Source organism: Sus scrofa, chromosome 1, assembly GCF_000003025.6.
Source record: "Sus scrofa isolate TJ Tabasco breed Duroc chromosome 1, Sscrofa11.1, whole genome shotgun sequence".
Lineage (NCBI taxonomy): Eukaryota > Metazoa > Chordata > Mammalia > Artiodactyla > Suidae > Sus > Sus scrofa.
In genome coordinates this window covers 36,683,286-36,697,408 of record NC_010443.5, presented here as the reverse complement: position 1 = coordinate 36,697,408, position 14,123 = coordinate 36,683,286, and the positions used below count along the sequence as shown (strand labels likewise).

At 36.7% G+C, this 14,123-nt stretch overlaps 1 protein-coding gene and 1 long non-coding RNA gene across 12 annotated transcripts in view; one reads left to right on the top strand and one right to left on the bottom strand.

The window, feature by feature from the left end:
• LOC106508854 overlaps nucleotides 1–1,455 on the bottom strand; it is a 29,583-nt gene extending 28,128 nt beyond the window's left edge. For all 7 annotated transcript variants that reach the window (XR_001305930.2, XR_002343016.1, XR_001305929.2 and 4 more), the window contains exon 1: nucleotides 1,369–1,455. This is a non-coding gene — a long non-coding RNA (uncharacterized LOC106508854). The remainder of the gene's footprint in view (nucleotides 1–1,368) is intronic.
• Nucleotides 1,420–14,123, top strand: part of CENPW (centromere protein W) — a 290,297-nt gene continuing 277,593 nt past the window's right edge. For 3 of the 5 annotated variants that reach the window (XM_021088572.1, XM_013992579.2, XM_013992577.2), the window contains exons 1-2: nucleotides 1,431–1,726; nucleotides 8,778–8,891. In XM_021088572.1, coding sequence (XP_020944231.1) covers nucleotides 1,601–1,726; nucleotides 8,778–8,891 — 240 coding nt within the window. In that variant the 5' untranslated portion in view covers nucleotides 1,431–1,600. Of the gene's footprint in view, nucleotides 1,727–8,777; nucleotides 8,896–10,872; nucleotides 12,147–14,123 lie in introns of those variants that run through there. The other 2 variants (XM_003121218.4, XM_013992580.2) reach the window with 2 other exon arrangements.

Sequence of the window (14,123 nt, the reverse complement as noted above, 5' to 3'; positions counted from 1 at the left end):
GGATAGGGTGAGAGGCACATGTAGAAAGTCTCCATGGGGTGCTTCTATTTCATTATTGATACAATGTCATCAACTAAGGGTGGGATAGGGTTGGGAGTGTAGGAAGGTTTGAAGATGAGATTGAGTGAATGAAGAAATTTAGGAAATAGTGAAAGATTGCAGACAGTACTTAGAGGCCCACTTGAGTGGTCATAAATTTAAATTGAGCTCCAACACAAATCTGTGTTTTTCTTATGCCAGCATCAATGCACAGATACAAACGTAGAATGGATTGAGATTGATTTTACCTTAGGCAGGGTTGGGTTTTTGTCAGGTGAGTGTAGGGAGAGAAAAAGAGAATGGCTAGAGATTTAAGGAGCAACGGAAGAGAAAATTATAAGGATGTACAATGGACCTCAGGAAGGATGATAAGAAATAGATTACGGTTAGGGGCATGGGAGAGACAGAGGGGACAGTGATCGCTGTAGTACCTAAGAATTGCTGGAATGGGAACACTGGGGGGAGTGAGTTCAAGAGGTAAGGTTGAAGAGTAAGACAACTGAATTGAGAATATGGAAGGGTATTAGTAATGACAAGGCCTAGGGTATGATTACAGGTGTAAATGGCTCAGAGGGTGAAAGAGAAGATCATTAGCAGAGAGGAGATTCTGAAAATGGGAGGCCAGAGAGAAGGATCATCCATGTGGATACTGAAACACAATAATTACTATAGCTTTAGTATCAGAAGTAATTACAAATAAAAATCACAGTGATCTCAGAGTAGTCATGTTAGCAATGTCAACATGATCTGAGTATTCGTTAGAAATGGACATTTTCAAGTCCCACCCAGACCTACTGAATCTAGAAACCCGAGTGTGGTGCTGCAGGTGATGCATGATCAAGTCTGAGAACTACTTACAGGGGTAGCACAGAAGATGGAAGAGGTAATCCCTTGGAGAAGTAGCAAAGGTTTAAATGAGGGAGCATTTATACTACACCAGAAGTTATCGCAGTGTTAAATGGAGGGGCCTTAAAATTAAACGGAGCAGCATTTATAAAGAAAATCTTGAATCATGAAAAGGCCTCAGGTAAGAGCAGATAAAATTATGTAAAAGTGAAAATGTTAAACGTTAATATCAGAAAACCATGTCTTGCCAGGAAAGCAATGGTTAAGAATCCTGATAAAACCTCACAAACTTCCATTCATCTACTTTTCATCTGCTGGTGTTAGGCTCAGTAGAGTGAAGGCTGGGACAGTAATGTGTCGCTGTCTTGGCTTTAGCAACACCTTGACACAATTTCCCAGCATCTCTATCCAACAAAGAACCTGTTTCATTCAGCTAGTACTTAAGCAAAACCCGCAATCCTCACCCCTCTATCACTCGCTCACCGAAGGTGTTTTCCACCAATTTCCCGGCGCCTCCGGGGGCGGGGCTTACGAGGCGTGACGTCACTACCGGGCGCCGGCCGCTCTCCGTTGGCGGCGGATTCAAACTTTCTGACTGGGTCTCTGGGCCTGCAGAGACGTCAGAGTCGGGGTTCTCGGAGACCCCGTGGGGCGAGCTTCTGTGGGGCGTAGGGAGGACCCAGGAAGCTGAGGCGCCTGGTGCCAGAGAAGGAGGATGGCGCCGACGACCACGGTCTCGCAGAGGAAGCTGATAAAGCGGAAGGCTCCCCGCGGCTTTCTAAAGCGCGTCTTCAAGCGACGGAAGCCTCACCTTCGTCTGACCACAGATAGCGACCTACTGGTGAGATTTTTGTCCCTTCTTGAGTTGGCAGTGGGGCGGGAGGCAGATAGGGGAGATGAACCCCAGACTTTATTTCACTGCCCACAACCGTTCTAGCTCTTTCGGGCCTACATTTCCAGCAACAACTAGGCAAGTTTGCCCCAGGCTGCCGTGTCGGTTCGTATTCCTAACGCTAAGTTTTTGGCTCCCGCAGAAATGTAGTTATCTTGACCTTTTTAATGGGAGGCTATTAGCCACATCAACTTACGGAGAAAACTTACGTTAAGCGCTTGCTTTTAGTTTTTAAATATCCCTGTTCAGGAGCACAGTCTGGTACTGTGCTTAGCGAAGGATTCAAAGATTCGGTGTTTTAAAAATAATATTTTGGAATTGAGGCCGGGTTATTTTCATTTAACTATTGTAAAAGGCATTACACTCCTTTTAAAAGTGTCTTTCTCCTTGCCTTTCTTCCCCCTCTTTTTACATTATTAACCAAATATATTGTTCTATTTTCTCTACTTTAGCTTACTTATTAAAGAACCCTGATCCAAAAGTTTATTTGTGAGTAGTATGCTCCTAACTATAAATTCGTTTTTCTAGACAAATAGAGCACCTATTAATTTAGTTTTCAAGCTAAAAGTTTATCTGACTCCTAACTAAACAATACTCCAATAAAATTCATTTTTAGAAGTTTCTCACTCATGATAACTGCAGTGTAATGTTCCTCTAATAAGAAACATAACCAAACCTCCGTATAATATTTTTGTTATGAAATAGAGTTTTTTGTTTTGTTTTGTTTTTAATGCTGAATGCATGGGCATATATCCCTCTAGGGGAGTGAAATAGAGTTTTTTGTTTTGTTTTGTTTTTAATGCTGAATGCATGGGCATATATCCCTCTAGGGGAGTGAACAGTTTCTCTAGGTTTAAATCATAGGAGGCACCTCCTGTGGTTTGTCACAAGAACTCTTGAGTAAAAGAGCCATTATAGTTGGGCACCTAATTACCAGGAAATCAAGGATAAAGAACTGTGGATAATAGAGATATATGGCATGACAAGTGTCTTCAGAATACACCATTTCATCTGTTCTGAAGCTGCATTGGTCCCGCCTACCCTCTCCCATCTCTTCTCTTCAGCCTCTGCCAGTTTTCTACTGCTTTCCTTAATTTTAGGGTTTCTGGTTTTGTTAGACTACTGTGGAAAGGTCTCTACTTTTCTCTGAACCAAAAAAAAATTTTTTTTAATTGGAAAATAGCCTTTTTTTTTTTTTTTTTTTTTTAAGTCTAAGACTGCACCTGAGGCACATGGAGGTTCTGAGGCTAGGGGTTGCATCAGAGCTATTGCTGCCGGCCTACACCATAGCCACAGCAACCCAAGATCCTTAACCCACTGAGCAAGGCCAGGGATTGAACCCATGTCCTCGTGGATACTAGTCTGGTTGGTTAACTGCTGAGCCACAATGGGAACTCCCTGGAAAAGCACTTTTAATATCTCCTGTCCTCCTTTTTTGTTCCTTTCCTGGACTCTTTAAGAAAAGACAATATATACTGTTTTATTACTTCCTTTCCCCAAGGTGGTGATAAAGGTGGCATGAGTGAGCTGTATTGAAGTAAAATTGATTTTCAAAACAACTAGGTAATTTATTCCAGAGTTTTCACTGGAGTGGGGGTTCTTAAAAGGAGGGGGAAGAAATGTACCTGCTTTAGAATCTCTAGGAGACTACCAGCAGATTGTTGGGCAGAAATTTCTCAAGTAGTCAGATTCCACCCATATCCACCTGCCTGCCCCAAAGCGACCTATGGACAGGTGGGCTGTATTGTGGAGTGGGACCCAGGCGGTACAGGAAAAAAGGGGAGGTGAAAGTCCAAGCCTTTGCAGTGGTAGGGGAAAGGGAGCTCTTTGGGCCACCACCTATTCCTAGACTGTATTCTTGTCCTTGGCTTTCATTTTTTCTCTTTCTTTGTCTTGTATATGCCGTGTACCACTCTGATTTCTTTGCTTACGGTTTTCTGCTTGCCATTGGCACTTAGTAATCTTACTTAGTGGGTGTCCCACAACATCCACAAATTTTTCTGCAATGAAGGCAGTCTGTTTTCTTTCTTTCTTTCTTTCTTTTTTTTTTTTTACTTTGATGGCCATAGGCGTATACATCATATACTCTGTTGGGACTCTGACACTGTTCTTTAAGAGTTTTATGTCATTGCTCTCTCTCAGTGTGATGCAGCTTCTTGAGGGGAAGAAACCACCTGTATCTCCTTTAGTGCCTCCCATTATCTTTAACACAAAACCAATCTACTTTTATACTGTCTTTGCATAAGATATTTCTTCTGCCTGAAGATGTCCTCACTCTATTCTGCTTGGCAAACTCCAATTCTTTCAAAATCCAGTTCAAACACATGCCTGTCATCATCTTAAAAAGGATCATCCCTACCTTCCAGTATCATCTATTGACACACGTTTTTCTTTAATATCTTTGAGTTTCATTCTCTCATTTTGAATTGGGAACTTTTTGTATTCCTGGTTTTAGCATAATTTGAATGTTCTGAGTGTACAGTTAAAGTTGGGAGTACATGGTAGCTATATGTGAATTGATATGTCTAACATTTTACTCATAACTTCCATGTGTTATTTCGTAGTTCCTCTATACTTGCTTTTTGTTTTACTTTATGCATTATTTGAATGTATGTTACCAGGGCTAATGCTGGTGAGTATATCTGTCAATCTCAAATTGCTCAGCTTTCTTGTGCCTCAGTTAGTTTTTAGATTAATCACTAAGAAATACTGTGCAAATATCTGGGTGCTTATGGTTTGTGTAAAACTCAAGAGGTGCTCTAAGGAAGGGTAGGGGAAGACAGGCTGGTCCAGTCTTTTGGTCAACTGAGATTGTCAAATGGATATTTGTAAATTATCTTTTGATTTACCTTTCACACAAGCTGCCCCCCCACCCCAAAGTGTTATTGATGGAATGGCTTATCTTTTTCAAGTTTGAATGTCTAGCTGAAACATAAAAAAATTGTTTTTGTTCTGACCATTTTTTTTTTTTTTGGCTGCCCCTGCAGCATGCAAAAATTCCCAGGCCAGAGATCAAACCCAAGCCACAGTAGTAACCAGGGCCACAGAAGTGACAATGCTAGGTCCTTAATCTGCTGAGCCACAAGGGAACTCTTTGTTCTGACCATTTTAATTCAAACTTTAGTGCATATGAATGGCACCACTCATTAGATTGCTTAAAAAATCTAATGACATTTAATCTGACATTAAAAAAAGTAATTCACTTTCTGTGGTTCATGCTCATGAAGATGAGTGAAGAACTCAAGTCTCAAAGCAGGGTGTGGTTTATTTGGGATCGACAATTTTTTTTTTTTTTTTTTTTTGCCTAATTTGGGGAGATATGAATGGATCTTTTGTTCATGCAATAATAATTATTGACTATGTACTACATATTGGGCCATGGACTGAAGGTCACTGGGGATACAGTGTCTGGGAAGGTAGATATCATTTTGCCCTTCTAGTACATTGAAGAAGATAGGTGACAAATTGCTGCATAAAGTATGTGGTATGTGCAGTGATAGGAAGTTCAGGGTGCCATGGATCTATATAACCTTGCATATTGGGGGAAGTTGGGCATTTTTAGAGAAGCATGGCTGTAGGCAAAGTTAGATTTGAATACTGAAAGAAGTTCAAAAGACCTAGTATAGAACTGGAAGCTGAGAAAGCTGAGAAATGAAATTAGAAAAGTGGGTTTAGTATTAAGGAATTTGGAATTTATCCTGAGGGCATCTGGAAGCTATCTTTAGAAGCAGAAAATTTATATTAATAGGAAATTGTGACATATTATGGGGTGTTTTGTTGCAAGAGGAAATGGTGTATCAGTGGAAGTTTAAACAAGTTTTGAATGGTATGGTATAATGTAAAGAATCAGCATTGGGTGATTACCTCAGAGTTATTTTAAGAATTAAAGAAAAAACCATTTTTCCAAGGAAGATGTACAGATGGCCAACAAGCACATGAAAAAAATGCTCAACATCACTGATTGTTAGAGAAATGCAAATCAAAACTACCACAAGATACCACCTCACACAAGTCAGAATGGCCATCATTAATAAGTCCACAAATAACAAATGCTGGAGGGGGTGTGGAGAAAAGGGAACCTTCCTGCACTGTAGGTGGAAATGTAAGCTGGTACAACCACTGTGGAGATCAGTATAGAGATACCTTAGATATCTATACATAGAACTACCACATGACCCAGCAATCCCACTCTTGGGCATATATCCAGACAAAGCCTTCCTTAAAGAAGCCCGCATGTTCATTGCAGCTCTATTCACAATAGCTAAGACATGGAAACAACCCAAATGTCCATCAGCAGAGGAATAGATTAAGAAGATGTGGTATACATACACAATGGAATACTACTCAGCCATAAAAAAGAACAAAATAATGTCATTTGCAGCATCATGGATGGAACTAAGTGAAGCAAGTCAGAAAGAGAAAGACAAATACCATATGATATCACTTATATCTGGAATCTAATATAAGGCACAAATGAACCTTTCCACAGAAAAGAAAATCATGGACTTGGAGAAGAGACTTGTGGTTGCCAAGGGGGAGGGAGAGGGAGTGGGGTGGTTGGGGAGCGTGGGGTTAATAGATGCAAACTATTGCCTTTGGAATGGATTAGCAATGAGATCCTGCTGTGTGGCACTGGGAACTATGTCTGGTCACTTATGATGGACCATGATAATGTGCAAAAATAGAATATGTACATGTATGTGTAACTGGGTCACCATGCTATACAGTAGAAAAACATTGTATTGGGGAAATAACTATTAAAAAACCTTAAAAAAAAAAGTGCATCAAAAAAGTACCAAAAGAACCAAAAAAATATTTCACAACATTTAGTGAACTCTGGGGGAATGGTTAAGTACTGTGGATTACTGCCAAGTGTGTGTATTGTTATATAAATGAACAAATAAATTATATGTTAAAGGTACTAGCTAATTGGACCGAAGTTGGTAGTGCCTTCAGGTACCTGGCAGAAGCCAAGGATGGAGATGTTACCAATAATTAAAGATCACTAGATGTGATACTAGAAGGAGAATTAAGACTGCAACTCACATTCTCTCTTGCTTGGATTTTGGTGCTTTACTTTGTTTTCAAAGTATATGCATGTAGAATGAGTAGCACTTTTTGGCTTGGATAATAAATTTTGAGTAAAATATTTTTAGTCAACATTTACTCAACAAAACATTTTGCTAAATATTCACACATTCATATTGGAATACCTCACATATTCAAGTAGTGAGGGTAAATAATTATATGTTATATATATTATATGGATGTATAATATATATATGATTTGCCTATATGTAGATGTTTCTTTAAGAATATGCAAGAAACTGGCAACCATGGTTGACTAGGGGTTGATGTAGAAGGGAAACTTTTGTTAGTCTAAACTTTTGTAGACCTGTGTGTGTGTGTGTGTGTGTGTGTGTGTGTGTGTGTTGCTTTTTAGGGTGTCGATTGCAGCATATGGAAGTTTCCAGGCTAGGGGTCGAATTGGAGCTACAACTGCTGCCCTACACCACAGCCATAGCAACTCGGGACCCCAGCCATGTCTTCGACCTATTGCACAGCTCACAGCAATGTCAGATCCTTAACCTACTGAGCAAGGCCAGGGATCAAACCTGCATCCTCATGAACACTAGTTGGGTTCGTTACCACTGGGAACTCCCTAGACCTTTTGCTTTGTATGCTAATTTTGAGGAAAAGATTCACAAGAAGTGCCAAAAATAGTAGAGAATTCCTATGTACCTTTTACCTAGCTTCCTCACAGTGCCAACACCTTATATAACTACAGCCTGTTAGGGACTTTTTTTTTTTTTTTTTGCTTTTTAGGGCCACATCTGTGGCATATGGAGGTTCCCAGGCTAGGGGTTGAATTGGAGTTGTAGCTGCTGACCTAAGCCACAGCCACAGCAACATGGGATCCAAGCCGAGTCTTTGACCTACACCACAGCTTGTGGCACCGCCAGATTCTTAACCCACTGAGCGAGGCCAGGGATCAAACCTGCATCCTCATGGATGATTTGTTAACCAATGAGACACGATGGAATTTTTTTTTTTGCTCCGTTATGGACTTTTGAATCTTGTACTGTCTGCTTATATTATCTAGTTTGAATTTCTTAAAGAGCCTTAAAGATTATTAATAGCAGATGTAATTATTTTGATATTGTTGGATGACAAGTAACTTGACCTTTGTACATGTTTTTCAATTCAGTTAACCTAAAATTTTAATTAACATGTTTCTGATTAGATATTTCAAATTAAATATATAGTTAAAAAATCTTTAGACCTTGGATTGTAGAATGAGACATGATTAGCCTTAAATACAGTAGTCAATATTTTTTTTTAATATAGAGGAATTTTTAAATTACATTAGAAACTTAAATTTAGTTGAAAGGAGAAACAGGAATATTTATTCTTAATAGAGTTGTCCCTAAGTTTTGATATAATGATGCTTTTTTTTTTTTTTTTTTTTTTTTTTTTTTGTCTTTTTGCTATTTCTTGGGTTGCTCCTGCGGCATATGGAGGTTCCCAGGCTAGGGGTCGAATTGGAGCTGTAGCCGCCGGCCTATGCCAGAGCCACAGCAACTTGGAATCCGAGCCGTTTCTGCAACCTACACCACAGCTCACGGCAACGCCGGATCGTTAACCCACTGAGCAAGGGCAGGGATCGAACCCACAACCTCATGGTTCCTAGTCGGATTTGTTAACCACTGCGCCACAACGGGAACTCCATAATGATGCTTTATAGTAATGTTATTGTCTATGGGTTTTGGTCAGCTTCACATAGCCTTGTTTCATGCATTGTAATAACTCAGTCTTTTTTTTATGAAATCCTGACATGCACCTATACTAAACTGAATTCTGTGTTATGTTAAATAATAGTTAATTGACTTAACCAGAGTAATTAGTGCAATATTTAATTTTTTGATCTTGTTTTTAAAAGTCATTATTTCAAAGCATCAGTGTTTGAGTTTTAAAATCCTTTGAATTTTCTCTTTTAAAGGTGCATCTGAACTGTTTACTCTTTGTTCATCGATTAGCAGAAGAATCTCGGGCAAATGCGTGTGAGAATAAGTGTGGTGTCATTAAAAAGGACCATGTACTGGCTGCAGCAAAGGTAAAAATCTGAATTTCTTTTCTTGAGCACAGTTACCTTAAAAACACCACCTGGTTCATCACCTCTGCCTGACTTAGATTCCTTATTCAGTTTTGTTGATGAGCTGATGGCTTGGCTTTTCATGGGTTTTTATTACAAAGTTAGATTTTCTTTATATGTGTATTATGGATTTCTGATGGAAAGATTCATGGCCATTGCTTTATTGCTGTATTAGAGGGAAATGAATGTTTTGACTGCTAATCTGTATTATTTGTAGTAGCCTATATACAGTTGAGAAAGTTTGTGACCTTGAAATTTATCAAAACTTAACTTTCTTCATCATTTTACGTAATTTAAGTTTACGTAATTACTTTTCTAAGTGTGTTTTGATATTTGTGTGACTTATGAATCAGATCTCAGAGAAGATTGCCTCTTACTGATATTTCCGTATAATATAAGAGTATGATGCTTAGGGCAGAGTTTTTCCCATATATGTTCCCAAGATTATTTCCACTTGATATTAATAGATGCCCCAACATGAAAGGCTTCTGGGGTCAGATAAGTTTGTATAACCTAACATACTGTATACCTCTTTGAATAGTCAGAGTGTTATATAGAGAGAGCTTGTTTCTTTGAGAATATGCAAGAAATTGGCACATGGTTGACTGGGGGATGATATGGGAGAGAGATTTATTTTTGGCAATGTACCACTTAATAGATTTTTTGTTTTGAAAAAAAAAATATATGGAAATAATTATGGTGTCACAGAAGATGGAAAAATAGTAGAGTGTTTCCCGGTACCTTTATCCAACTTCCCACAATGAATGCTAATATCTTTAATATTTTTTTTTTATTTTTTTCCCACTGTACAGCAAGGGGGTCAGGTTATCCTTACATGTATACATTACAATTACATTTTTTCCCCCATGAATGCTAATATCTTTATATAACTGTAGTTATGTAAAATTGTGAAAGGGTATGAGAAATACAGCAGTAATTTGTTGGACTCTGCTTAACTTAGCATTTTGTAAATTTGGATGTATAACATACATAATTTTGTAAATTCATTTGAGTACATAGTATTTTCTTTTGCAGTCCTCATACTAAAATCTTATAGAACAGAGAAGTACTGGCCTGGGGTATAGACCTATTTGGTGACCTCTGAAAGCCTACAAGTGGGCATGCCATGGCATTGTTTTAGGGGCTTTAAATTCCCTTTAAAATTATAGACATTCCAACAAGTTTCTAAACTATTGAAGGTCAATATAAGTGTTTCCTGCAGGTAAAGCAAAGCTTAAGAGCTTGAAGAGTGTATGTGTTTATTTTAAATTTAGGGTTGGTTTATTTTTATTAATAAATTATAAGTGTTCTTACCTAAAAGTAGGTAAGTTTAAAAAAATTTTTTTTGAATGTATTCTGGTCTCTAATGTTCCCTGTCTTTTACAACTTAAATCTCATTTTGTTTTATTTCTCCTATGGGCTTCATGTCTTGAAAATTATCTACCTAGCAAACTTTTCAGCACGAGGTGACTAGTTTTGGTCTGTGATTTAATAATTCCAGCCTAAATATAAGAAATTTGGTGTTACAGTGGATTTTGTATTGTTTTATAGTTGTTAAATGCCTGATTTATAATAGGGTTTTCAAATCTTGGAACATTCTTTAACTCCCTGCTTTACTAAATTGTCTATAAACCTCAAGGTGGGAGCCATTAATTTGGATACTTTTGGCACAATTGAAGAAGTTGACATCTAGAAGTGACTATTATAAAACCAGATTTTGAGAATCTAGGCATGTTTTATATTCTTTGAGAGAAGTAGGCTAATTTAGAGAAGTCTGAAACCATTTATAAGGCAAAAGATTCCCTAATCACATTCCAAATTGGGTTTTATAAGTTCAGAGACTTGCATATTGTACACATAGGACTTTCTTTAAACTTTTTGTTGAGGATTTGTTTTCTTTGCCATAGGTATAATATAAATCTTCATTTTTTCCCCCTCACAGGTAATTCTAAAGAAGAGCAGAGGTTAGAAGTCAAAGAACACATTTTGAAAATTAATCATGTATTATTTTAGGTGGTATCAGATCGTGAAAAAGCACTTTTTATATAGTGGTTAATATTGTGTATTAAAATGTTGGCTAGTTTGAGGGATGTGTGTGTTTGTATATTTTTTTTACTGGTATTGAAATATCTCAAGTAAACACCTAGAAATATATAACTTTGTTTTTGCGGAATTGTTTCATTTAAAGGGTGCTTTAGTTCATTTTACTTCCCTTTTATTGGCATTGCAGATGTTTTATATATCAGAAATGAAATCTCAATACATGAAGCAGCTTGGAAAGATGTATTTCTTAGAATTAAATTTATGAGTATTTAGATTTAGCCACAATTAACTATGGAACCAATTTAATCTCTGAAGGAAGGAAATGTACAGTCAAATCTAGGAACATTTTAAGTATTTTAACTCTTTAATGCCCTTGTCTAAGCAATGCAGTGTACTTTTATGTTAGGCCAATAGTGTAATTATATAATATCTCAACTGTAAATATCAACAAAGTGTTTTCAAAACCTATTTCCTTCCAAAACCAAAAAAAATTACAGAGCAAACTGACTTATTTTCTTCAAGTCACACAGCTATATTAGATGGGTGTTTGTTTCATCCCAAGTAATTTTTTAGAAGTTTATTGCATATCATGTAATAGTTATGCTTTTAACTTTTTATTTTGAACTTGCAAGGATAGTGCAGAGAGGTCCAGTTGTATTTTCTATCCAGTTGTCTCCTAATGGCTACATCTTAGTTATAGTACAGTATCAAAACCAGGAATTTTACATGGTACAGTGTGCATGTGTAATTCTGTGCTATTTTAACACAATTATAAATTTGTGCAACAACCATTACCATCAAGATATAGAATTACTTCATCACTATACAGTTCTCCATTATGCTGTTCTACCCACCATTGTACACTCAACCCTCCCCCTCCTACCTCCACCAGCCCTAAGCCCTGGAAACTGCTCATCTGTTCTCCATCTCTGTGACTTTCCCATTGTGATGGAATCGTACAGGTTATGACTTTTGGGAATTTGCTTTTTTCACTCAGCATAGCTATCTTGATCTCCTATATTGTTGCATGTAGCAATTTGATCCTTTTTATTATTGAGTTGTACTCCATGGTATTTATGTACCACAGTTTGTACAGCTATTTACTCATTAAGGGACATTTTGATCATTTCTAGTTTTTGGCTATCACTAATAAAGCTGTTATAAACAACTGTGTATCAGTTTTTATACAGTTTTCATTTCTCTGGGATAAATGCCCAGGAATGTGATTGAATGGTAAGTATATGTTTAGTTTTTTAAAAAAGAAACAGCCAAACTGCTTTCCAGAGTGTCTGTACCATTTTGTATTCCCATTAACACTTTATGAGAGAGCAGTTTTTTCTTACTCTCGTGAACATTTGGTACTATTATTTTTTTACTTTAGCTACTTTGATAGAAATGGCTCATCATGGTTCTTAATTTACATTTCTCTGTTGGCTAATGATGTTGCACATATTCTCATATGTTTGTCATCCATTTTTTTCTCTTTGTTGGAATATTTCTTCATTTTGCCCTTTTTCTTTTTGGATTATTTGTTTTTCTAATGTTGAATTTTGAGAGTTCTTTATTCTAGGTAAGGGTCCTTGATCAGATAATGTGGTTTGCAAATATTTTCTTTTATATAGATGGCCTTTTATCTTTTAACAGAATCTTTTGAAAAGTAACAATTTTCAATTTTGATGAAGTTTAATATTTTATTTATCATGCTATTGGTGTCATGTTTAATAACTCTTTACCAAACTTAATGTCTTTGAAGATTTTCTTCTGTATTATTTTTTACAAGTTATAGTTTGTTTTAATTTTAAATGTCTCATTATTCAGTGGTTCCAGAACAATTTTTTGAAAAGACTCTTTCCTTTATTGAATTTCTTCTGTACTTTTGTTAAAATTCCATTGGTCATACTTGTGTGGGCTATTCCTAAGTTTTCCCTCCATCAGCAACACAAGTCTTTATTACTGTGGCTATATAATCAGTCTTGAAATCAGGTAGAATGGTTCCTCTCACTTGGTTCTCTTTCAGAATTATTTTGGCTCTTCTAGTCCCTTTGCCTTTTTGTATAAATTTTAGAATAATTTTGTTTGTACCTGCAAAAAAGCTTGCTGAAATTTTGATAGGAATTTCATTAAACTGGTATATCAATTAGGGGAAAACTGTCATCTTTATACTATGTTGAGTCTTTCAATCCATAAATAAAATAATGAGATAATGAAAAAGGAAGTTCACCTTAGGTTAAGTCTGCTGGTGAGAGATTTTGTTTCCTTCCTCTGAGAATGTCTTGATTTCTTCTTCATTCCTGAAGCATATTTTCACTGGATATAAAATTCCATGTTGTAACTTTTAGCAGTTGAAAAATGAATCACTTCCTTCAAAATTCCATGTTTTTTGATGAAAAATCTGTTGTAATTCAGAATGTTTTTCTCATACAGGTAATGCATTTCTCTGGCTACTTTCAAGATTTTTCTGTCTCCATTATATACTATGATGTATCTAGGCATGGATTTCTTTGAGTATATCCTATTTGGAGGTCACTGCGAATCTTTGTTTTTTGCCAAATTTGGGGGGTTTTCTTTCAGCCATTACTTTTTTGAATATCTTTTAGCCTATTTTTCCTCTCCTTCTAGGTCTCTGGTGACGCAAATGTAAGAATATATATATATATATATTTTAATTCAAACATTCCTGGAGCCTGTTTTTTGGGGTTTTTTTTTGTTTTTGGTCTATTTTCTGATGTTTAGATTGGATAATTTGTATGTTCTAATTCATTGATTATTTCCTTTCTTCCACATTCTGCCATTGACTTTTTTCAGTTATAATTTTTAGTTTGCAGATTCCCATTTGTTTATATCTTCATGGAGGTTTTCTATTTTTGTTTGTTTCAAGTACGTTATTAATTTTTATGATGGCTGCTTTCAGATCTTTGATAACACTAACATTTGTACCACCTTGGTGTTGACATTTGTGTATCATTCAGTTTGAATTTTTTTTTTTTTTTTTTTGGCCACTCCAGTGGCATGTGGAATTACCTGGTTCAGGGATTGAACCTGAGACACAACAGTGACAATGCTGAATCCTTAACTGCTGTGCTAGGCTGCCAGGGCACTCTTGAGATTGTGATTCCTTATGAGGAATGATTTTTTTTTTTTTTATTGAAT